The sequence below is a fragment of the Euprymna scolopes genome, chromosome 38 (genome assembly GCF_053919585.1).
Source record: "Euprymna scolopes isolate OS-2025 chromosome 38, ASM5391958v1, whole genome shotgun sequence".
Lineage (NCBI taxonomy): Eukaryota > Metazoa > Mollusca > Cephalopoda > Sepiida > Sepiolidae > Euprymna > Euprymna scolopes.
In genome coordinates, this window is record NC_136519.1 from 82,036,499 (window position 1) to 82,063,872 (window position 27,374).

The 27,374-nt window shown below is 34.8% G+C and overlaps 1 protein-coding gene across 1 annotated transcript in view; it reads right to left on the reverse strand.

Annotated features, from left to right (window-relative positions):
* LOC145263224 (von Willebrand factor A domain-containing protein 8-like) overlaps nt 1–27,374 on the reverse strand; it is a 207,061-nt gene that overhangs the window by 145,239 nt on the left and 34,448 nt on the right. The window contains exons 10-13 of the mRNA XM_080120309.1: nt 22,954–23,058; nt 20,521–20,634; nt 9,785–9,919; nt 4,279–4,356 (exon numbers count right to left, since the gene is read on the reverse strand). Coding sequence (XP_079976435.1) covers nt 4,279–4,356; nt 9,785–9,919; nt 20,521–20,634; nt 22,954–23,058 — 432 coding nt within the window. The remainder of the gene's footprint in view (nt 1–4,278; nt 4,357–9,784; nt 9,920–20,520; nt 20,635–22,953; nt 23,059–27,374) is intronic.

Consider the following 27,374-nt stretch of genomic DNA (forward strand, 5'->3'; position numbering starts at 1 on the left):
AGTACTTTAATGGAATGTGCTCTGATGAACTTGTAGCCCCCACATGAATACCCCTGACTAATACCCCAATTTTGTATGGTGGGGATGTGTCTCCTAGTGGCTTCGCCTACAGGGAGACACGGTAGAGTACAGGGTAGACAGGTGCGGGTCCGGGAACCAGCCCAGTACTTGTCGGACTGAGGTACACCATTTGGGTATCACCCAGGAGGTTCACCCTCCCAGGCCTTGCCACCTGGCTTACAGGTGAGGCAAGTTTATTGCTTGTTTTGCTTGTTGCCTGAGCCGCCCCTACCAGGGAATTCCGATGGGGGTGCCCAGGCAATTTTTGTTGAGGCAAGAGTGCCCCTCCTTTATTGGAGCTTGCCTATTTCTACCTTCCGACCTTGCGTCACACTTTGTTGTGGTGGACACGAAACAAATATCTACCCCTGACTAATCCAACAAGCAGCAAAATTCCACCTCTTCGCTGTAGAGGCCTTTCTACTCTAAAACCTTCTTCTCTCTAAACTTAAAAATTCCTTCCCTCTTTTATGTTTCTCTCACTGTAGTAACAGTCAGAAATTTAAATGTAATGCAAAGAAACATCTTGCTGCTCAACTCCCTACATAGTGCCCCTGTAAACATGATCCTAAATAGTAGCCCTTTATGTTCAAGTGGCAATATACCTTGTTTGAGGTGAATAAAAGTTAAAAAATAATTGCAAGATGCGACACACGACTCGAAAGCGAGGAGACTAGGCCAGTACACAAAAATTGCTTGAGCAGCCTCATCAGCATTTCCTAGTGAAGGTTTCCCAGACAGCTCTAAACTTTTTCCTAAAGTGAGAAGGCAAGGCTTGGGAAAGTTTGACCCGAGATGTTACTAATTACTGAGTTTGAGTTTTCATATTTTGTTAGTGACACTCTGCTACGATACTGCAGAATACTGCGTCTCAGCATGATCTCAGAGCCAACACAAAGGATTGATTGACAAAAAACTATTACATACTTACATGTCAGAAAGAAAGTAAAAGCCAAGTATGTCCAAGGATGGAATACTGCTGCCATATCTGGGCAGGAGCTGCTAAAAACAGCCTATCCTGCCTTGACAGAGTACAAAATAGACTTTGTAGCGTAGTGGGCGATGCCCTTTTCTCTACCCTGCAACCGCTCTCCCACAGAAGAGACATTGCGAGCCTATCCTTGTTTTATCGTTATTTCTATGGCAGGTGCTCGTCTGAACTCCAATCTCTGGTCCCCCCTCGCCAATCTTTCACGAAAAACACCCGTCTAGCTGAATCCACTGTGAAAAATTTCCCCTACTCTTTATCTGTGCCTAAATCAAAACGTGGATTCCATGAACAAAGCTTCTTTCTTAGAACTGCACGCCTGTGGAACTCTGTTCCGTCTACCTGCTTCCCACCTGACTACAACTTGGATATGTTCAAGTCCAACGTTAACAAATTTCTAATGAACCGCCCCCTTAAGTAAACACTTCATCAAATCTCCACACTAACGTAATGTACTTGCAATAACCCTTATCCCTGAGTGGCTTCCGGGCCTTGATAAGTGGTGACCACTGTGTAAAAAAAAAAAAAAAAAAAAAAAAAAAAAGAATATGAGGAGGAGCTTTTCAAAGAGTCCTCAGAATAACAGCAGTCGCACTCTGCTACAATGCTGCAAAATACTGCAGCGTGGTCTCGAAGCCAACACACAGGATCAACTGATAAAAAAATTCTGAGAAACCAGTTGTATTATCTCAGGATGTCTGAAGTCAACCCCGACACAATGGCTACCAGTAGCAAGGTCAATCGCACCACTCCAAATAAGGAGGGAAGAGGTAATTCAAAAATGGATTCAAAACATTGAGGAGGTTAGGGTTAGGGTTATGACGTAATAGCCTAACAAATTTTAAAAGATGCCCTTGATACCTCCAGACTCAAGACCTGAAAGCTCTTCTACAACCCATAAATCAAAAATTTTGATCCAGTTGAGACATGGAAGAAGGAATAGAAAAAACAATACTCCCAAAGGAGGGGACATCATTGAAGACTCAACTTTGTGCCTCCCAGGTTTTGCTACAAATAGTAGAAAGCAGTGGGTAGCTGCAAACCGGATCAGAACATTAAACAAACACAGGTGGAGAAAAATAGACTTCCAAATCTGCCCAAAATGCAAGGAAGCCTCCCAGGACACAGACCATCTGATCCTACACTGTTCAGTTATCTGACTGGAAGGAGACTATGCAATGACAGCCTATCTGAAGACAATTTCTCAGACTGGTTAAAAAATAGCGGTATAGAGGTCTAACCCATGTAATGCTACTACTACTAGTGACGAATATATCACTCAAAAAAAAAAAAAAAAAAATTTAATTATTTGCACTTCTTTTTCTTTTAGGCTTAAATGCATAATCGTGTACAATGGATAAAAGTACTAAGTAATAATCAATTCTAAGTGATTTCTCAAGAAGATATTGAGCATACAATTACAAATTACTTATGACTTATATACGTTCATGGTTGATGGAATGAGAACAAACTACTCCCATAGATTTTATTATTGGAATCTTTTGATTTGCGGACTCTTATTCTTATCTTCATAGTTGTTGACGAAGACCAGATGAGAACGAAAAACTTGGATTTATACAACAACAAAAAATCCAACCTTGATCGCTCTTTGAGCCCATGGCGCAGTGGATATACGCGTTGAATCTCTACAGTTCCAGGTGAGCATTGTCTAAAGATAGCAGTTTCAATCCTACCCAAAGAAGGTCAGAGGATTAGTTGGCGAAAACATTTGGTTGTTGTTGGTTGTTTTTGCTTTACGGCATATCAACTCTTTTCAGGTTATTTAATGTCGAATCCAGTTATTTTGAAGAAAAATTTTTTAATAGAATATTTTTTTTTTTTTCAAGTCGTTTTCTATTTAACCCATAGTTGGGACCCTAACAGGTATTACCACTCCGGGTCAGAGTGGACCTGAGAGCAATGGCTATTAAAGAGTGGCTCCACACTCCCCAAAGCCCACAAGCTGGGGCCTCACCATCGGATATAGTTTAAGGTTATATCCAGGACCAGCCGCCAAAATGTGGTGAGACAACAACAACTATGGAAGGCAGTAATTATTGAGGATGCTGTTAAGAGACTCAACATTCGTATCACTTTGCGGTTAACCACCTGACGAAGATCAGAGGAATAGTTGGCCAAAACATTGGGAAACAACAAGTATCAAGATGAGGATAACAGTCCACAAATCAATAAATAAATACTCCCATGGATTAAATAAAGGTTTGGTTATAGTTAGCTAATGTACTTCCTAATTTTCTGCAGAGCTGCTGCCAGAAGCGATGACAAAGCAAATCAGTTCCTTCACTTTTATTGTTGTTATTACTTATTGGTCTTCAATATTTCTATTGTGAAACAATTTATTGAAATAAAATATAAGAAAAGGACATTATTAAAAAATATACAATAAAAATTAACAAAATTATCAAAATAACACAATTAGTCTTTATTTGCACTTTTAATAACAAAATTTAAAAAAATAAGTTTTATTTTAATTGAAATTTTATAAGAAATGTTTATGAAATTATAAAAATATTTTGGGGGAGGGCATTTTAAAAATAAAAGCTTTTTATTTGAATTTATATAGTAAATATATGTTTATGAAAGTATAAAAATCAAAAACAAAATTATTGAAATTGAAAATTAAATTATTGAAATCAAAATAACAAAATTTCAAACATCATAAAAATAACGTATCCAGTACATAATAAAAGCAAATGAACCGAAAATTGTTTAAAAGGATTTTTAAAAATGTTTTCAATAATTCTTTTAAAAAAAAAAACAGTACAAAAACTGTTTTCAATAATTCTTAAAAAATAAATAAATAATTTCAATAATTCTTAATTAAAATAAGACTGAAAAACTTTTCAATGATTATGAAATAAAAATAGAAAAAAACGATCGGAAAAACATAAAAATAAGAATACATGCATAGGGGAGATATAGGCATGAGAGAAAAAAAAAAGCAAAGGAACTTCTAGTAGCAGCCACGCCGGAAGTTAGGAAGTACGTTAGCTGACTATAACCAAAGATTTGTTCAAAATTCATATTACTGTATCTGATAAGATGCACCTGAATAAAGTTAAAGGTTAGGTTGGTCAAAATGTAACATTCAAGGTCAGAACAGTAGTCTTAGTCATAGTCAAATAATTCAAATGGAATGCTTAATTTCTGGAATAGTGGATAAGCAAGTAAACAGACTAGTAGAAATAATTAAAAATGTTTTACTTTACCTGATGCAGGTGAATCGGTTCAATGTGATAGCCAAGGGAGTCAGCCATATTTTGAATAAGGATACTTTTACCACAACCCTTTGGAAAAAATAAAATATATTATTTAAAACAATCAAAGAACTAAAAGAATTCGGGGGGGGGGGGGGTTATAAAAGATTATAATTTTAATTTTGGGTTTCCTGCACACTTTACCAGCCTTGTCAGAGCCCTTCATTCAGGCATGAAAGCCACAGTTAAGCTGAAAGGCGAGCTCTCCGATCTGTTCGACGTGCAGAATGGTGTCAGACAGGGCTGCGTCCTCGCTCCAACCCTCTTCTCACTCTACCTGTCAGTTGTGCTTCGGCATGCCTTTAGAAATTGTGATAAGGGTGTTTTTATACGATCTAGGCTGGGTGCAGACCTTTTCAATGTCAATGCATACAAATAGAACAACAAAGATACTCGTACGGGAGCTCATGTTTGTTGATGACACCACATTTGTAGCGCATAGTCACGAGGATGCTCAAGACATAATAACTCGCTTCGCAGGATCAGCCAAGGCCTTCAAATTGAAGATTAACATCAAGAAAACCGAAATGATGTACCAACAATCCCCTGGATCACCAGCAACAAGCCAGCCAATTAAGATTCAAGACCAGGAGCTTTACAATGTCAGCAAATTCAAATACCTAGGGACCACGGTCATGAACAACAACAAAATGGACGAGGAGATTTCTACAAGAATAGCTAATGCCTCCATATCCTATGGAAAACTCAAACAGAAGGTCTGGCAAAATAAAGACCTGACTTTCAGAACTAAATGCTTGGTGTACCGCGCCATCGTCCTCTCTTCACTTTATACGGTGCAGAAACTTGGCCAGTGTACAAACTTGTAGCCCGCAAGCTCAACACCTATATGATGAGACACCTCCAGCAGATTTTAAATGTCAAGTGGTATGACTTTGTCAGCAACAGGGAGATCCTATCACAAGCAAACCTCCCAATCATGTATGACCTGCTCATCTGGAAAAACCCAAGATGAGCCGGGCACGTAAACAGAATGGAGAACTCCCGACTACCAAAACAGATACTGTTTTCACAACTGGAGGATGGGGTACGAGGCATAGGCAAACCTAAGCTCAGGTTTTCGTGACACCGTCAAACGAAATCTAAAGGACAGGTTGATCCCTACTGGAAGCTGGCAGACCCTCAGTCGCGATCGTGACAAGTGGAGAATGATGGTTGATAGGAAGTCGTCTTCGGACACGAAGGACAGCACATGATGATAATTTTAATTTAAATCATGCTTAATCAGAAAGTTGACGAAAGGAAATTAACGGAACTCCTCTTCAACAATACCATAATGAACACCAAGAAATTTCAGTTTTCAACGTTTTTTTTTTCTCAGCTGTCAAAAGTTCTTTCTTCCTAAATTTGCTTAAAGCAGTTGTTCTCCTCATATGCAAAAAAAATGAAAACCTCTTTTTAGAGTGAAAATCGAGTGCCCAAACAGGGCTCTATGGACAAATCTATCTTTAGTTGACCTTTGACAAATACTAACTCCTTTTTAGAGTGAAAATCGAGTGCCCAAACAGAGCTCTATGGACAAATCTATCTTTAGTTGACCTTTGACAACTAAATATTTTCATTTACTAAGCAAACAGAAAAGTTACTAGCCAAACCTACGTGATTTTTGGAATATGACGTCTTCATTCCATGACGAGTATGTACATCAAAGATTTTCTGTATTTTTCTTTTAAATAAATTTAATTCTAAATATTCACCAAATTTAAAGTCGAGACTTGAAGGTATAAACCTTCGAATTACTTCAGATGCTTTTTAAATAGTCTTTGTCAAAAAAAAAAAAAAAAAAAGATTATATGGTTCTAATAAACTTTTATTATTTAAAATAATTTGGCTTTGCTTGTTTATTAAAAAAAAGTAATGGTTTAGTAGACATTTTTCACTCAGTAATGAACTTTGGAAGATTGTTCGTAAAAAAAAACAAAAAAAAAAAAACACAATCACCAAAAGATAAGCATTTTATTATTTCTAGCTGCCACTTGGAAAAATCGCTCACAAATGCGACCGTTTCACTGAGAACGTAAAGTTCTGACAGTCATCCAATATCAATTAAGCCAGATTTCTTGAATTTCAGTTTTTGTGGATTGTTTCAAAAAGAAATTCAAATTCAAAGAATCTTGCTTAATCGATGTCAAATGACTATGGATCAAATTATGGAGTTAATTCTTTACTTTATGACATTTTCAAGAATCAAAATCATATAATAGATTTTTTTATCAAATTTAGAATAAGGATTCTAGAATAAAGTTTAGTCTCATTAAATATTGATTTGGTTGGTTGGTTGGTTGGTTGTTTTTGTTTTACGGCATATCAACCCTTTTCGGGTTATTTAATGCCGAATCCAAAGATTTTGAAGAAAAAATTTTTAATAGAATATATTTGTTGTTTTCAAGTCGGTTTCTATTTAACCCATAGTTGGAACCCTAACAGGTACTACCACTCCGGTCAGAGTGGACCTGGGAGCAATGGTAATCAAAGGGTGGCTCCACACTCCCCAAAGCCCGCAAGCTGGGGCCTCACCACTGGATATAGTTTAAGGTCATATCCAGGACCCCCATTGAGGGACTTTTACCCTCTGCAGGGGGGCAGTCGGTGTATTCTAATGCCCCATCGACAGTGCCACATTAAATATTGATTTTAATAATATTTGTAAGAAGATATAAAAGTGGTAAAAATAACAGTTCTGTTCAGGAAATTAACTATTTCCATGCTGAGACGGATGTTCTAGTAAATATATGAACATAAATACATAAGCCTACTGTCAGTTTTTCTATGTACGACAAATTAACGCACAATAAATGTATGACAAGGCACGGCAACTGCTCCTGCTAATTCTCTACTCATGTGATATTTAAGCACAGCAAATCACATACTCTTAAATTAAAAGAAAAAAAATATTTGCCTACTTTTTTTAAATCGTAAATGTTTTTGTTTTTTTTTTAAGAAAGTTTTTTGGGTTTTTTAATTAAATAAAAGAGTTCAGTTGGAAAATCCTACAAGTTTGCAAATCAATACATTATAATACAATGTTTTCTTTTAATTTAAGGGAACATTTTCTTTTGCTTAACTTTGTATTTTTTAAATATTCCCCTTAAAATTGAAAAAAATGTTTATTTTTTACAAAAATTTTGGAAAAAAAAAAAAATCTTTAGCTTTGACTATAAATCTAGGTTTGATGTGTATTAACAGACTGTAATCTCTAGAGTATAGGTCTGTGTTCCTTTTCATCGTGTATTGTAAAACAAAATAGCAAGAGTAATTTTTGTGTCAGAACTTGGTGTGACTAAATATCACACAAATAGCTATTATGTCACAATTTTCCCTTTGGCCTTCAGACGCTGTTTGTCTTTATTAGCAAACTTCTAGAATTTTCCAACTGAACTCTAATTAAAAAAAAAAACAAAAAAAAAACTTTCTTTGAAAAAACAAAAAACATTTACAATTTAAAAATAAAAAATAAGCAAATATCTGTTTTCTTTTACTGTAAGGGAACATTTTCTTCTGCTTGACTCTTAATCTTCTCAAATGCCATCCACGCTTCTCACATGATCTCCTTTTTTTTAATTTTTTAATTTTTCTCTACCAGTGACGTCATTTCACATACATGCTATGTTACATTTCAATAGGCAACATATTCTCCTGTGTCCAAATTTTACATTAAACATCATATGATTCGCGATGGAGTGCAAAGGTTTCTGAGTTTGATTGACAGCGATTCAACTTTCATGTCAATCGAACACACGTAAGAAAACGTTGATCTCATTGGTTGACAGATGAAACCACGTGATGAGACGTTTTAGATTATATCAGGTTATCCCATAAGTTCTGTCCGAATTTTAATTTTTTTTTCCATTCGTACATTGGCTCCCTGGAATAGACTGCTGCTTGAGCTTGTCACCGCACCAACAACGGGTGAGTTCGAGACAAAGTGGGACAGATATTTATGACCGTCTAAATTCGCAGCGCACCTTCTCTCACTGTCTCTTTTTTTCTCTCTCTCTGAGTTTGAGTGATAGTGATTGAACTGAGAGGTCAATCGAACGCACGAACGAAAACATTGATTTTATTGGTTGACAGATGAGACCACATGATGAGACGTTTTAAGCTTATCTAAGGATTAAAAAAAAAACAGCAATTCTGTAAAAAAAAAAAATAAATAAAAAAAACAATTCTGTATAAAAAATTAAAAACAGTTGCTTCTTGTTGTTCTTGGCATAAGAATCCAATGTTGCCTGAATGGCTTGCCTAAATATCACACAAATAGAGAATCATAAAATGCACATGTATACATACAGTAGAACCCCGGGATACAATGGCTCAAGGATACGTTTTTTTCAGATTACGATGTGGAATACGATGTTTTTACGGCCACTGTTCACAGTATTTTCCCCGCCTTATGGTGTTGTTTATAATGTTATTTGATTATATACCTGTATATTATATACTCTACTGTATTTTTTTACTAATTTTTAATTCCGTATCCCAGGGTTCCACTGTATGTGTGTGTCTGTGTATATATATATATATATATATATATATATATATATATATATATATATATATATATATATATATATATATATATATATATATGAGCAAACAGTTAATGAAATATGTTAAAAACACTTTGAAATGAGTTAAAAACATATTTACTTTGAAAAGGAAACACTAGATAAATGGATAGTCCTTAATCCGCGGAGTTTCGAAGAAATACTCTCCTTCTCATCAGAGGGTAGGAATTAGCAAAATGCTGGATCGGATTTTGCATGCAGAAGTATTTGATGAAACAACAAATAAGTCAAAGATCTTACTTGAAAACAAAATAAGTTAAGCAGAGGGAATATGGTAAAGAAAAAGGTGATTACACATTAATGGATAGTCTGGTGGAAGATAAAAAAAATATTATAAGCTCTATTTCCTATTTGGTATTATCGAGCTTTTATATCTGGCTGAGATAAGTTTATAAATATTAATTCTTTAATATTTATAATTTACTTTAATTTTACCATCTTGGATCATTTTGGTAAATTCAATTGTAATTTTCATTTTATTTATATATATATATATATATATATATATATATATATATTGAGGATTGAATCTTCAATTGATTGAAACATTGTGAGAATAACACTAAAGATGAGAACAGTCGTCCAAATAATAATTCGATAAATAATAATGTTTCGATCATTGTAATCTCTGGCCTTCTTCAGACATATCTTCTCGAACTCAGGTATCCGCACACAATTTCAAGCAAAAACCTTTATTTACTCTTTGGAAGTAACATGCTCTTTCTCTGGGCCTGTGGTGTAACGGATAAAGTACTAGTTAATAATTCAGTTCTAAGTGACATTCTTTTCAGAAAGTTGAAGGTTCAATCCTGTACTGTATTTTGTTACTAATTTTTAATGCTGTACCCCGGGTTTCTACTATAGAAGCTTACCTTAGGACCAATGAGACAGAAGTCTTTGGTAGCATGGGACTGAAACATTTCAGCGATGACGTTGTCGTGATATGCTGTCTTGACAAATTTGTTGCAGCCTTGTACTTGTAAGGGATCAAACTTACCAGCTGGAACCTGTCAAAAGAAAATAGCAGCAAAGACGTCGTTAGGAAAAAGGAAATTTAGGTTTTCTAATTAAAAACTTATGAACACAAAAGAAAGAACAAATAACAAAGATCCTTTGAAAACAAAACAATAAAAAAGTTTATATGCTGTATAATAAAACTAGCATGGGTGCCCAGTGTTGCCCGGGTGTTCGGAGGTGTGTGTTGAGTCAAAATAATAAGTGGTAGTTGGCAGGCAGACTCGAACCAATACCGTGAAGGAGGAAAGTGAAGGAGGAAAAGAAGTGAAAATGTGACGTCTTTGCTGTTGCGTCCATCACCAAACGGAAGTGACAAATGTTTAAATTAAGACTAATCAATCAAAAAGAGGGGGATGACTTTCGAAAATATCAGTGAAAAAAGCGATCCCTCCCTGTAGAAAAGTGTTCAGTTGAGGGTGAAGGAATTAATATTTTTAGCCAATTTTTCGATATTTGTCGTCCGAAGGGTTGAGCTTCAAAACAATACCGATGTCCTGAAAATCCATCACCTCTGTCAAAAGTTTTAGGCAGACATACAAACGTACATACATTTAAACAAATCTTTACCCTTTATATTATAGACTAGCGGCGGGGGGGGGGGGGGGTACCCGGCGTTGCCTGGGTGTTTGGAGGTGTGTGTGGAAACTCCGGGGGTGGGGGGTGGGAGTTAAAAAAAATGTTTTGGTAGGTAAGTATGAGGATCAAACCCGAACCCTTGAGGCAAAGTTGTAAATTAAAGTGTGAAAAAAAAAAAACGTGCGACGTTAACCATTGCCCCACCGTGAGATGCTAACGGAAACACGTTTGAATTTATTTAATTACTTGGATTTGGCAGGTGCCCGTTTTAATGAGTTAATGAGGTCAAGTTAGACTGCGGGATTTTTATTTTCCCAAGATGTTATAGGAAAAAGACTAATCCACATGCGGCGAGCGACAAATGTTGAATATTCCCGAAATCGAGCAAATTAAATAGACAGGCGAGCTTCATTGTTAACTGTGAGATATTACGATTGATATGTGATATAAAAAGTTTTAAAAAGTTGTGAACCGACCGACCGCTTCTCTGAAAAGAGCCTTTTGTAGACATACAGAAAAAGCAAACAAACATACAAACATACATACATACATACATACATACATACATACACACATACATTTTCACTTTTATATTTATAGACTAGCGGGGCTACCTGGCGTTGTCCGGGTGTTTGTAGGTGTGTGTGTGTTGGGGGTAAAAAAAAAAATTTTTTTGAAGTTTTGGTAGGTAGGCTCGAACCCCAACCCTTGAGGTTAACAGGCTGAGGACTTACCGCCACACTAAGATAGCAGAGCACTGAGCATGTGTGAAATAAAAATGATTTGAACGTTATGTGACAGGTGCAAGTTTAATGAGGTCAAACATGACGCCACAGGGAATGAAAGCGTTGATTGTAATTCCGCATTTATGTTGGGTTTATTTTTTTAAACCAACTCCCCTAATAAAGGGGGAGCGTGTCCAAATGAAAGCAATTGTCTGATATGACAATGAAAACCAATATTGACCAAACCTGTGGAACAGCTGACACGGAAAACAGTTTCGCTTTTTTTATACTGCAAAGCGAAACAAACTCGCAGCGATCGAAAAAAAAAATCTCAAAAATAGCGCATAAAAGTCAGGCAAATTAAAGATAGACGTGACCCCCATTCTTAACTCGTAGATATTATTATTTAACAGCATATAAAAAGTTTTAAGAAGGAGTGATCCGACCGAGCGCCCCTCCCGAGAAAAACCTTTTGCCTTTTGCAGACATATACAAAAACTGCACACACACATACTAACAAACATTTTGCCTTTTAAATATATATAGATGACTGCAGAAATTCCCCTCTGGACCAAAGTAGCATAGCTTTTCAATAACAGATGCCACATACAAACTCATTACATCCACCCTGATAGTCACTATCTTACGTAGCTTACGACCACCATTCCTGGTGCATTCACTCGTGTTACTAAAATGTTACATTATATCCTATGAGCAACATCATAGCAACTGCTACATCTACAGAGGAAGAAGTTCCTATTTTTCTCTCATTATTTAATGCTCTCACCACTACCAGTCGACACCGGGACAAATTCTACGTTTTCTCACCCTACTCACAAGAGAAAATAGATCATTATTTTGTTTGCTACTAAAAAAGACAACATGATTCCATTTCCAGTTAATGTAAACTGGTTCTCTCTTTTTTGTTGCCGACCATCTACTAGTTGGCTAGTTGTGCACAAATCCCAAGAGCGATAGGAACCTTCTATCATGTCTGAGCGATTTCAAACTTCTAACATGTCTGACACAATGTTTAACGAGTGAGATCGGAAATGCGCCACTGTACAACTCATGCTCTCTATCAATCCAAGTTATGACAACAGGACCATTGCCAGCACCCTCAAAATGCATCACTGGATTGCCACAAATAACAGGAACATGCCCAGAGTGATGAAAACAAAGTTTCCGACCATGGTTATGGTCTATGAGCTAAAGAAGTTCTGTATGAATGCTATGTCCTTTTTTGGTGTTTGTACAGTTTAATCAAAAGAAGGGTACTTGTCTAGTTTAATCAAGACATTAAAAAATGAAAATATTGAAAAAAAAAATTATACTGCACATACTCGTTATGGAATAATAAAGTTTTCATGCAAAAAATTTCACTTAATTTGATCAAGTAGTTTTTTTTTTTCAAGATGGCCGCCAAAGAATACAATGCGTAATACAGCTTTTTATATTTCGATGACCACTTATTTCTGCAAAATTTCAATGCAATATTTGTATTCAGCATAGTCAAAAACCTATAAAAGTCGTCATTTTAAAGAAAATTGTGGAGGTGGACCTTGGCAATGAAAATAAATTTAATAGATTTATAGTTGGCAGCGGATGTGTGAGACGAAAAAGTGATTAACAAAAGACAAAATGAAAAATGGATTAATAAAGGACAAAGAAACTCTGCAAAATAAGTGAAAAAAAAAAACTAAAATATTTATCCATGTATTTTTTTTAAAAATAATCTTATCAAATTTTTGACAAACTTTTAGCGGTGCCCCTTGCCTCGTTCCCGAAATAGGCAAGATGCTCATGACATGATTGATCCCATTAACATTTGATTTTCGTCTGTACAACTTGATCAAATTAAGTACATTTTTTTAATGAAAACTTTATTCCATAACAATTACGTACAATATATATATATATATATTTTTTTTCAATATTTTAATTCTTTAATGTCTTGATTAAACTAAACAGGTACCCTTTTTTCAGTTAGGTTATACAGTCTCCATCCAACTATGCTGACAGCAGTTCGAGGGTTCGAGTGAGAAAAAGGAAGAGTTGAAAGATCGTTAATGTTGGAGCAGCAAGTGGGCAGGAACAGGAGAGAGAGAGAGAAAGAGGTCATTCTTAGTTGCTACCAGGGTTCTCTCTCTCTGGTGACCAATGTAGATTCTCAAAAGGGGCTAAAGAAGTCTCTTAGGGGACAGATGGAATCGATGTGCCCTGCAAACTGATTGGTCAGTGTGTGGCAGAATGACTCAGCGGCAGAATGACTCAGTGGGGTGCAGGATGGGGGGATGCATTGATTCAAATATTTAGTTTCCTGCTAACATGTCAATACTATTCATCATCAGCGTCAGTAGCATCATCACCATCAGAGGGTAGGGGAAATAAATAAAGAAGTAAGAATATAAATAGGAAGAATAGAAAGGGATTAAGTAAAATACATGAAAAGGAGGGGGGTAACATGAAAGGAGAGGGGAGGAAAGAAAAAAAAATATATATATATATATATATAAGTTATAAAATGTATATGGCGATTAAGGGGCTAAAGAAGTCTCTTAGAGGACAGATGGAATCGATGTGCCCTGCAAACTGATTGGTCAGTGTGTGGCAGAATGACTCAGCGACGGGTGGGGTGCAGGGGGGGGGGAAGCATTGATTCAAATATTTAGTTTGCTGCTAACATGTCAAGAAGAATCCTAGAGTGGATGAAATGCGGAATATTCAGTGTAGCTTAATCACCATATATATTTCATAAATTACTAACTAGCTCTACCTACGTATTGAGCACTTTTGAAGTAAATACTTAAAGTTTACACATAAAATTAATATACTTTCGTATATTAATTTTATGTGAGTAAATTAAGTAGTTATATATATATATATATATATATATATATATATATATATATAATATGTAATATGTATACACACACCAAGTTAAAGGTATTCAGGAGATAAAACTCATGAATGAAAACATGGTTATTAAGAGTGCTCAATAAAAAAGAGCAAAATATATTTTTATTTATATAGGCAAATATTACATAGTCGCTACACTGCACATGCTAATAACACAAAGATAAGAATATTAGTCCGATTAATCAAAATAACACCAGCATTCACAACTCCTCTCCAAAATTCAGAATTGTAAATCCATTTTGTTTACAAAGAAATATTACATGAAGAAGTACTAATTATATTTTGTTTTTTAACAATAACTAATTTGTTGACATTTTTATAAGTATATGTTTAAAAAATTAAATAATATCGCATGAAATCTATCTTATATATTTATTTTATATTTTCAGAGTTCGCAGGAATCAACAGAAATCAATTATTTGATTAGAATGTGCAGTTGAAGTCCAATGTAAACCAATTCAAAGTCCAATGTGCAAGTCCAATGTAAACCAATTCAAAGTCCAATGTGCAAGTCCAATGTAAACCAATTCAAAGTCCAATGTGCAAGAGACAGGAAAGCGGTTCGATCAGTACACACACACAGACACGGTGACACGCCACCAACATGATCCAGCATACACAATTACCAACCGGCCGTTCTTTCCTCACCCCTTGCCTTCCAAAACGACCTGAATTTATAGTTGTCGAAGACCAACTGATTTGCATATATGTACGAGATTTTGCGAGAGTTTCCGAGATCATACCATTACAAAACGCCGTCGGCGCCATTTTGGAATTCTTTTCTTATCCTAGCTTCACAGCGATGACAAAGCACACACACACACCTAGGTCGTTTGAACGGTAAGCCCTCATTTTCACAGCTTTTGCCACAGAATGGATCTTCATTTTCTGTTGATGATGTAAGAAACTGTTTATGTGTATTAATTTTCAAGAACTATTTTACAGCATTAAATGAAGTTTATTTGCCACCGAATTTGTCTTTATCCACCTTACGTCGACGCCTTTCTTTGACACGTTAACTCTAAACCCTTAATATAAGTTGATCTCAAATTTTTGCACCTCTCCCCCATTCCTTATAGTAATCATGCTGACCCCTTCATCCTTCATTTTTCTGTTCTTTCTTTTTTTCTTCTTTCTTTTTCCTTTCTTTTCCCTCTTTATCTCTTTCTACTCCTCCCATTTAAGTCTTGACATTCTCTTTCCCCCCTGTCGCCTCCTATTTTGAGTCTAAAATGTCACTTAATGTCACCCTTCTCACTTAAATTTTTAGCATTTTAATATTTTATTTTTATAAATAAAAAAATAAATTTCACTTTGATTTCATTTGAGAACCAGATGCCTTTATTACATCACGAGAGACTTTTGGTTTCTTGTAAATCAATTGTCCGAAATATTAGCATGTTTAGTTTAGCGACTATGAAATATTTGTCTATATATACATATATATATATAAAATAAAAATTACAATTAAATTTACCAAAATGGTTCAAGATGGTAAAATTAAAGTATATTATAAATATTAAAGAATTAATATTTATAAAATTATCTCAGCCAGATGTAAAAGCTCGATAAAACCAAATAGGAAATAGAGCTTATAATATGAGCAAACAGTTAATAAAATATGTTAAAAAACACTTTGAAATGAGTTAAAAACATATTTAATCTGAAAAGGAAACACTAGATAAATGGATAGTCCTTAATTCGCAGAGTATATATATATATAAATATATATATATATAAATATATATATATATATATATATATATATATATATATATATATATATATATATATATATATATATATATATATATATATAATAGGAGGTATAATTGGTAAAAAACAGGAAAAAGTGCTCAATACATGAGTAGAGCTAAATATGTTATATTTTTCAATCTCTAGGATTTTTACTTGAATCATTACAAATTGTTTCGATAGACAGGACAATAAAAAATCCTGTCTATCTCATCAGATAATTCAAGCCAGAAGAGGAAAAGCGATGGGCAGGGGGGATAATATTTAGATGGACAGGATTTTTTATTGTCCTGTCTATCAAAACAATTTGTAATGATTTAAGTAAAAATCCCAGAGGTTGGAAAACACTATATATATATATATATATATAATTATTTCTGTAGAAATATATTTTATTTCCTTAAAATATATACCAATCCCTATTTAAAAAGTTCAATATAATTACAGAGCAATATAGTGAATGAATGACAAAAGTCTATATTCCAAAGTTCATGATGTTGACCATCTTATAATTTATTCCTTTGATTCTTAAATTCAAAATGGCATAATGGAAACATATAAGGTATTTACAGCTTCTTTTCCGATTTTAATCATATAAAAACACACCTTATTTCTTTTTGACGGATTGATTTTTGTTATTTCTTCTGATGAGTTAAGGGCATAATAGATTCACTGATTGATATAATAATTAAGTGATTGATTTTGTGCTACAAAACAGATATCAAGAATTGTAAATGTCAACTGAATTAAAGGAATAAATTATAAGAGGGTCAACATCATGAACTTTAGAATATAGACTTTTGTCATTCATTCACTATATATATATATATATATATATAGGAAATCATAACATGGAAACTAGATCTAATTAATATCTGTAACATTTTTTCTTCTTAAGGGAGGTGGTGTTTGATCAACACTGTTGGGGGAGCCATGATTTAATATACTTTTTTAAATCCCTGAAACAGTGTTTCATGGTAAACAACTGATGATCTCTTAAATTAACATTAGTACTATAGTGAATTCGAGAGACCAAGTTGATACATTGATTACAAGTTATTAAATGACTTACTGACTAGTTTTCTAATGAATGATAAAAAATAAAAATTAGTTTTTTTTGTATAGTTTTAAAAATTAAAAATCTTCCAAAACTATATATATATATATATATATATATATAAGTTATAAAAGTATATATGGCAATTAAGCTACACAGAATATTGCACCACATTAAACAAAGTCTCTGACAGCATAGACACAGCACTCTCCCTCGACACTAGCGCACAAGTACATGTATTTGGTGACTTTAATGTTCACCCCAAAAACTGGCTTGGATTCTCTACTCACACAGATGCAGCGAGCAGCACAACACATAGCTTCTCTATATCTCACTCCCTATCACAAATGGTTACGTTTCCAACCCATTTCCCTGACCAGCAAGAACAACAAGCATCACTTCTAGATCTGTTTCTGACTACAGTTCCCGAGGATTGTACAACAAATTCTGACAGCCCACTCGGGAACACTGACCACGCAGTGATAATGGTAGAAATTGCCCTAAATTCTAGAGCCAAAACTGAAGAGCCAGTGCTCAAAACAACGAGATATAATAAAAAGGCTGACTGGGAAACCATCAGAGATCTTATCAGAGATGCCTCATGGGGAAATATTTTTTCTCTTCCTGCTGAACAGTGCGCAAATGAGACCACTGAATAGTTCAAAACAGCAATGGAAGCACATGTTCCCATGCGTAAATTTTATAGCAAGCCCCACTCTCCCCAATGGTTTACTTCGACTTGCGCAACTGCCATTGCTCAAAGGCAGCATGCATTCCGCAGATTTAACCGACATAAGTCCAGTTCAAACAAACAGAAGTATATAGAAGCTAGAAGTAACGTTAAGAAAGAAATAGCGACAGCTAAGAGAGAATTTACTGAAACCATTAAAAAACGCATCGAAGCACAAAAATTAGGAAATCGTGACTTCTGGAAAATCTACAACAGTGTAGTAAATAATGGGCAATCAACAATTCCCCCGCTAACCAACAATCACGAGGTTGTTTGCTCAGCAACTGACAAGGCTAATATGCTTGCCAGCCGGTTTGCCTCGAATTCCACACTGGACCCTACCAACCACCTCCTGCCTGACTTACCTTTGCGGAAAGACGCCACGCTAAACGATCTAAAAATCACCCCTGCTCAAGTACACGCTATCATAAAAAACCTTGACACTTCAAAAGCATGTGGACCTGATCTCATCCCAGCTGTGCTATTAAAAATTGCTCAGCCAAAGTAGCTCCAATTCTCTCCAAACTCTACAACAAATGCCTTAATGAATCATGCTTTCCGGGCTGTTGGAAAACTGCTTCTGTGGTACCAATATTCAAGAATTCTGGCAAAAAAACTGACCCATCAAATTATCGCCCCATTAGCCTCCTCCAACTTTTCGCCAAAATATTTGAGACCATAATTAACCATGCTCTAGTCCGGCACCTTACAGATGCTAAACTTCTGACTGACAAACAATATGGATTTAGACATGCCCATTCCACAGTTGACATCCTCACTGTAATCTCTGAACGTATATACCATTCACTGGACAAAATGGGGGAGGGCAGAGCGGTAGCTCTAGATATATCTAAGGTTTTTGACAGGGTATGGCACAAGGGTCTCCTCAGGAAAATTAAATCATACGGTATCACTGGTAGAATACTTAACATAATTAAATCCTTTTAGATAAGAGAAAAATCCAGGTTGTCCTCGACGGTCGTACATCTAAACAGTGTGATATAAATACGGGAGTGCCTCAGGGGTCTATCCTTGGACTTCTATTGTTCCTAATATTTATTAATGACCTCCCCGACAAAACTGCCTCTGAGATGGGTATATATGCTGATGACACTACACTCTGTAACAGGCATGACAGGAAAACAAATGAACACATATCTAAAGAAATGGCAAAAACACTAGAGGATGACCTCCAATCTGTAGTGGAATGGGGACATAAATGGATGGTCACATTCAATGCTGCCAAGACTAAACTGGTTTCCTTCAATAATTACAAGAAACCTCTCTGCCACCAATAGCAATGGCCAGTGACTTCCTGTCTGAGAGTACATCTTTCAAACTGCTTGGCCTAACGTTCACAGGAAACATGAGTTGGAACAATTATATTGAAAACATTGCCAGGGCCGCTGCGAAAAAGGTAGGCTCTCTCTACCGTGCTAGAAAACTACTGACACCTGAAAGTATCCTGTACCTCTACAAGGCCACCATTCGCCCATGTATGGAGTATTGTTGTCACATTTGGGCTGGTGCATCTGCTACTAGTCTCTCGCTCCTAGACAAGGTTCAAAAAAGAGTCGCCAATCTGATAGGCCCTGAACTGGCATCTAAGCTTCAGCCTCTGTCCCATTGACGAAATGTTGCATCCCTCTGCCTGTTTTACAAGTATTTTAATGGTGAATGTTCTGACGAACTGCAAACACTTGTGCCCCCATGACGTAGACACTCTCGACAAACCCGAAAGGCAGCTAAATCCTACCCCCACACAGTAGAGATCCCTAGATGTAAAAGATCTTTCTACTCCAGTAGTTTCTTCCCCAGAACCGCTAGACTCTGGAATTCCATTCCAGATTCCTGCTTCCCTAACTGTACTGACATGCAGAAGTTCAAGTGCAACATAAACCGACATCTTGCTGTCCAAATCCCAACATAGTGCCTCAGTAGTTGCTGCCCCTGATAGTAGCCCCCTACACCAAAGTGGCAATGCGCCTTGTTTGGAGGTGAAAATGTAATAAAAAATAAAAAATTCTGCGTTTCATTCACACTAGGATTCATCAGGTTATTCAGTGCAGCTTAATTGCCATATATATTATCAAAACTTACTACCTAGCTCTACCTACGTATTGAGCACTGTTGAAGTAAATACTTAAAGTTTACGCATAAAATTATACTTTCATATATTAACTTATGTGATTAAATGAAGTAGTCATATATATATATATATATATATATATATATATATAAGAGCAAATAGTTAATAAAACATGTTAAAAAACACTTTGAAAAAGAGTTAAAAACATATTTAATCTGAAAAGGAAACACTTGATAAGTGGATAGTCCTTAATCCACGGAGTTTCGAAGAAATACTCTCCTTCTCATCAGAGGGTAAGAATTAGCAAAATGCGGGATCGGATTTAGCATGCAAAAGTATTTGATCAAACTGCAAGTAAGTCAAAGATCCTACTTGATAACAAAAAGTGAAGCAGAGGGAATATGGTGAAAAAAAAGGTGATTTCACGTGAATGGATAGTCTGGTGAAAGGTAAAGTATCCAATGACGGTAAAATCCAAAAATGTAAATCCAAGAAAATTAATTAAATTTCCATTCGCACAAGTAAAATTCAAGGAAATCGCGTAATTGGTCCAAAATAATTGTAATTTTTATTTTATTTTATATATATATATATATATATATATATTATTCAATGTCTAACTCTTCAAACTCATCATTTACTGATTTTAGATACTAACATTTTATTTTATTTATTGCTAGAAACAAAACAGATTAAAGAAAAATTTAAGACGAAATTGTATAAGTCAAGAATGTTCTTACCTGCAAGTCACAACTGCTAAAACCTGATTTTAAACGGACTGTGGCTGAGTTTTCGTCCTTCTCCACTTGAGCTACGGAGAAATTTTTCTTTTTTTTGGAATGCAATTCAAATTTCTGAAAAAAAATAGATAAATAAATAATAATAATAATAATAAATCCAACGTCAAACAAAGGGGGAGATAGTCCCTGGAAGGATGATTCATGAGAGTAAAACAGATACTACACTTTCACACACACCGTAATCATCATCATTCATTTTATCATGTTGTTTCTCTAAAACTAAATTAAATATAGCCCACATTACCAACCCTTATGCCTAGCAACTGTGTTTCAGAATTCATAATGCTATCTAATATATAGAAAAGTGAAAATGTATATATGTGTGTATGTTTGTGTGTCTGCAAAAACTTTCGACAGACACGACGAAAATTCACATATTGGTATCATATCGAAGCTCCATCCTTCGCTCGTAAAATATCAAAAAATTGGCCAAAAACGTTCATTTTTTCACCCAAAAATCGACAATTTTCGACAGGGGGGGAGAACAAAAGCGGTCTTCTCGTGACGACGAGCGGTTCTACGCATGCGCCAGATGACAGCATGACCTGATATACTTTAAATAGTTGAAAAACTGAACAAATTTCATGTATGTCACGTTAGGTCAGTTGATTAGCGCGTTGGTTCATTATCTAAAGGTTTTGGGTTCGAATCGTGGTGTGAGATGTCTTTTCTTTTTTTTTTTCCGATTTTTTAAATACAAATATTGAACCAGTGTTATTTAAGCCATTTTTTCACGTAACGTTTGTTTTTCTGTTTTGTTTTGTTTTTACTTCACTTATCCACCCCGACCACACACCCAAAAACACCCGGACACCCACCGATTTTTTTTAATTTTAATATCGAAACAGGCTTATTTAAGCCTTTTTTCACGTGTTCGTTTTTCTGTTTTCATCGTTCGTTTGCTTTACGTTAGTTTTTTTTGTGTTTTTTCCCGCTTAAGTTTTAACAATGTTTTCTTTTTTTACTTCGCTTATAACAAACAAACCTGGTCATTGACGCCGTCGTCGTCGTAACGCTCAACGACTTCCGGGCGCGCACCTGTCGATCTGGTTCTTATTTAAATAAATTCAAACATCTTTCAGTAACTCATTCTGGCTGGCCGATTTTATTTTCAAACTTCGCCTAAGAGCTTCGGGTTCGATCCTACCAACTTTTACCCCCCCATCCTCCGGTTTCTTCACCACACACACCTCCAAACACTCGGGCAACGCCGGGTACCCCTCGCTAGTCTATATACATAAAAGGTAAAAGTGGCGTGCACATTTTTGTATGTCCAGAGAAGGCTTTTTTCGCCGGGGTTCTCCAGGGGTTTACTTTTTATATACCCCCTAGATCATAATTTGTAAAGGGATGTCGTGTTTTGATCTACTTTTATAAAATTATATATATATATACATATCAGTGTTGGGACAAGTAATTGGAATCAGAATCAGAAAAATTGGAACTTATTGGGGTATCAGAATCTTTATCAGAATCGGAAAAATTTGTGCCCATTTCTTGATGCCAAAAAAAACGATTCCTTTAATGGTCTGTTTTTTTTATTTAATTTTATTTAAAACAAAATTTTTTACCACATTATATTTTGTTGGTGCATACAAACAACAGTTTCTCTTTTCTGACAGTTCTCCAAGTCGATGGTTTTTTAACACTTACAGCATTTACCTAAACAATTTCTTCGCCATGATGAAAGCGATAAAAAATCTGCAGCAAACACAACAATTTCGTGAATCTTTAAGGTATCCAATTTCCTTCTTCAGATTCCAATTGTATTTTCTCTCACTTAAACAAGAACAATCGCCACCAAATCTAATATTTATTATCTCTCCTTAATGAAGAGTGCGACCATTTTTTGCATTTTTTATTTTATTGATTATCTCCCTTTAATAAAAAATTCAACTATCTTTTGCTATATTTGCTGGTCCCCCAACGAAATTCACCCTTGTTCGTTCATCCATTCAATGGACAGTTTGTTTTTTTTTAAAAGGTGGTCACCACTTATCAAGGCCCGGAAGCCACTCAGGGATAAGGATTATTGTAAGTACAGTACGTTAGTGTGGATATTTAAAGTGTCTACTTAAGGGGGCGGTTCATCAGGAATTTGTTTACGTTGGACTTGAAGACGTCCAAGTTGTAGTCAGGAGGGAAGCAGGCAGACGGAACAGTTAGAATCTTAAAATGTCTGAGATAGAGGGTGAGTATTTGGCATCTGGTAAATTTTACCCCATCCTCAGGTAGAACACAATAAGAAAGTTTGGAAAAAAAAAAAAGAAAAAAATAAGAAAAAAAAAAACAAAAAAAAAAGAAAATAAAAAAAAAAAGAAGTTCAAGGGAGATAACTCTTCAACATTTTTTTTTTTCTTTCCTTGCCGTTACCTGCATGGCACCTTCAACAGCCTGGATTCCTTCTTTGTTGAGCATCGTTTTGTACGGGTAGACGCGTTGAAGAACATCCGCCATAGACAAATTCGGATTGTTGTTCTACGAAAGAAAAAAAAAAGAAAAAGAAAATGGTTGACATTAACTTTGGGGTGTTTCTTAACCTCTACCCCACCAAAGAATTACTCACGCCTGAGAGGATCTACAAAGCCATCATTTGCCAATGCATGAAGTATTGCGTGCTTCTTAAGATACTGTCGACAGATCGATTCTTTTTAAATATGTGGCTTTAACATTACATACTTAATTGTCATGTCGAAAATAGTAATACATCCAAAAATTATGAAAAATCATCGAGTAGAAATTTATTTCTAGTTTAAAGTAATTTTTACGGAAAATTAGGTAAAACTGCATTTTTCTTAGATGTTATAAAGAAGATAGTAAGAGGGGACACGGAGGGGACATAACTCGGAACGACTATTTTAGATTATTTGTTCAAAGTGAGAGATTTTATTTTACTAAAACCACAATACCAGTTGTTTTATTTGATGAATTTTTATAATTTTTTGGAAATATATATATAAATTATAAAATATATATGGCGATTAAGCTACACTGAATATTCCGCATTTCATCCTCTTATAAGCCTTAAGAGTCCTAGAGTGGATGAAACGCCGAATATTCAGTGTAGCTTAATCGCCATATATATTTTATAACTTACTAACTAGCTCTACCTACGTATTGAGCACTTTTGAAGTAAATACTTAAAGTTTACGCATAAATCTATACTTTCATATATTAATTTTATGTGAGTAAATTAAGTAGTTATTTATATATATATATATATATATATATATATATATATATGTGTGTGTGTGTGCGTATGATGTATAATATATATATTTTACATCACACACACACACATAAAAGAACTTTAAAAAGTACATAGCAAGCATACCCGGTGAACCAAGTGCAAGTGAAATACAAACGATTGCACTGAAAGGGACGGCTAGAATCCTGAAAAGATCTCTTGGTTGGACTCACTAAAATAGAGGTAAATGTCAGACATCTGGTTGGATGTCCCATCCCCTAGAAGAAAAAGTTTAAGAAAAATGAAAAAAAAAAGTTCTGTGTGTGTGTGTGTGTGTGATGTATAATATATATATTTTACATCACACACACACACGTGTGTGTGTGTGTGTGTGTGTGTGTGTGTGTGTGTGTGATGTATAATATATATATTTTTTTTTTATTTTACCAAAACCACATTTGTTTTACTTGATGGATTTTCATAATTTTTGGATATGTTACTATTTACAACATGTCAATTTAAGCTTAAAACGACATATTTTTAAAAAATCGATCTGTCAACTCCATCCTAAGAAACGCTAGAGTTAATCAGAAGATTGGCTTTTATTGTGTGGAAAATCTCCCCCCCCCCCAACAAAAACAGAATTGCTGAATTAGAATAAAAATAAAATTTGGGTGCTTTTTGAAATAGAGTCGACAGATCGATTTTTAAAAAAATATTTTGTTTTAAGCAAAAACAATATGTGCTTAGTTGTCATGCCGAAAATAGTAATAGATTCCAAAATTAAGAAAATTCACCTAGTAGACAGTTATTTATAGTTAAAAGAAATTTTTACAGAAAATTGGGTAAAATTGCATTTTTCTTAGACGTTATAAAGTGGAGAGTAAGAGTGTACACAGAGGGGACATAACTCGGAACGAATATCTTAAATTTCTTGTTCATGGCTGCAATATTTGTTGCCTGTAGCGATAGACTTTATTTTACTAAAAACACAGTAGCAGTTGTTTTATTCGACGGATTTATGTAATTTCTGGATATATTACTATTTTCGACATGACAATTAAGTCTGTAATATTGTTCTTGATTAAAGCGACATATTTAAAAAATCGATTCTTATTAACAAGCAGCAAGTATTGTTGCTTAATCTGATGGGTAAAAGGGTTAGAATTAACTTTTAATAGTTGTTACCTCTGATAACATCGTAGCTGCCCCTATCTACATTCAGCATAGAAGTCATTGTTATAAAATAATAACTTTTTCTTTTCAATTCGTTTATTCTAACACATTCTTAGTCATTACAAAAAGTTTCAACTCAATAGTAAAATATATATATATATATATGTATATATATATATACCTAATGGATTAGGGAAAGTAAAGTAATGAATTACTAGCGGGACTTGTGGAAATTCCACAAGAGACTCATCATAGGTAATATATTGATCTTGTAGACGTTCAGTGTAAATGGAGATGCTCTGATATTATTGTATCTTTTTTGTTAAAACTGCAAAAGTATTTATCTAAGCAAGCACGAACGCCCGGCAAAGCCCGGTCGTAAAGTACGCTTAAATATGATATTTTAATTGTTGCAGATTTCGTATATATTATTATAGAGTTAATGTTCTATCGATTTTTATATATTATAAAGTTGCGATTTAAAAATTAAAAAAATATATCCATATGACTTGGGTGCATTAGCTTGAATCAAAACCGAAATAAAAACTTATTAAAAAAAAAAAAAAATATATATATATATATATATATATATATAATTTGAGTTCCTTTAACCATAATTGAAATCGAAACAAAAACTTATGAAGAATTGATAAAATTATGTATAAAAAAAAAAAACGATGACTTAAGAGCCATAAGCTATAATCAAAACTGAAACCAAAACTTATGAAGAATTCTTGGTAAAATTATTTATGACAAGAAATGGAAGTACATAACAATTAAACGACCCGGATGTAAGCGTGAGACAGAAAAGAACACACACACTATCGTATTAATATATAGATTTACATACTATGGCAACAGACGATATTTTGTGATCTGTTGTCTGTGATAACACTGCTACCTCTCTGTCCCAGATATATATATCTCTTCTCTATATAAATAAAATGAACTCATTTTTTCCCGTGGGATTTTGACCTTAATAGGATTAAAAATCAAGATATTTCATGCAAATATAATATGCACAAACGGCAGAACAATATCTGAGGTGTGTTATAGGCTTATTATTTCTCAAATTCCTCGATAATCTTAGATTTCTATACTTTTTCTGCTGAGAAGTCACGGCCAAAATCGGTTAAGATCAATGGAAGTGGTAAAATATTTTCTCTCTAATAAATTCCTCCTCCCCCTGCCACCACTTAACACCGTTTGGGGATCGTTCACAAGGAACAGTTGAGAAGAAAACACCGGTTTGGCTTCGTAGTTCTTTCATGTGAAGTTATTTAAAATCACTAAACTAAGCTGCAGTGCTCTGTGGCGTAGTGGTTAGCGTGCTGGACAATTCACATTATATTTTCACGTACGCGCCGACCTACCGTAGTCGTTTTTTTTTTGTTTTTTTCCTAAACAACTGGAATGGACTTTTCTTGGTGGCCGAACTGTTAACGTTGCAGATGTTTTTTTTTTTTCACACTTTATTTTCCTACTTTTACTCATGACTCCGGGGTTTGATCCTTCCTACTTACCTACCATAACATTTTTTAAAACTCCCCCTCCCCCCGTCCCGGAAACAAACACTCAGGCAACGCCGGGTACCCCCGCTAGTATAAAATAAAATGCGCATCAAGTGCACTTGAAACCAAATCACAACGTAATATGTTGTAAATTTGGAGAAAGAAGTCTGTTTGTATAGAGCTGTGCGTTTTTTATTTCATTCAAATTAAAACAATGTTTCTACTGAACTCTCATTCTCGACGTTATTCTCGCGTTACCTACGCATAGTTCAAACATTTCAAAATACAACTGCCAGATACAACACTCAGCTCGATATAAACAGACTTCTTTCTCCATATTTACAACATGGCAAGGAAGAAGAAAAAAAAAAACACACTGACGATGGAGTCTACCTCCGAAATATATTTGTGATAAATTTCAAACAAGTAAAATATTTATTTATTTTCCTAATATTACGTTGTGATTTGGTTTCAAGCGCACTTGATACATATTTTATTTTATTCAAATTAAAACAACGTTTCTATTGAACTCTCATTCTTAACGTTATTCTTGCGTTACTTATGCACAGTTCAAACATTTCAAAATACAACCGCCAGATAAAACGCTCGGCTCTTTGCAAACAGACTTCTTTCTTCAAATTTAAAACATGGCAAGGAAGAAGAAAACAAAAAAAAAAACACTAAAGATGGAGTCTACCTCCGAAATATATTTGTGATAAATTTCAAACAAGTAAAATATTTGTTTATCTTTCTAATATTATGTTGTCATTTGGCTTTCAAGTGCACTTGATGCGTATTTTATTTTATTCAAATTAAATCAACGTTTCTATTGAACTCTCATTCCTGACATATATATAGCAGCGTCAAGTCATGGCAGTGAATGCTGGGCCTTTAGCCTCCCCCAGCATTCCCTTTGTCTG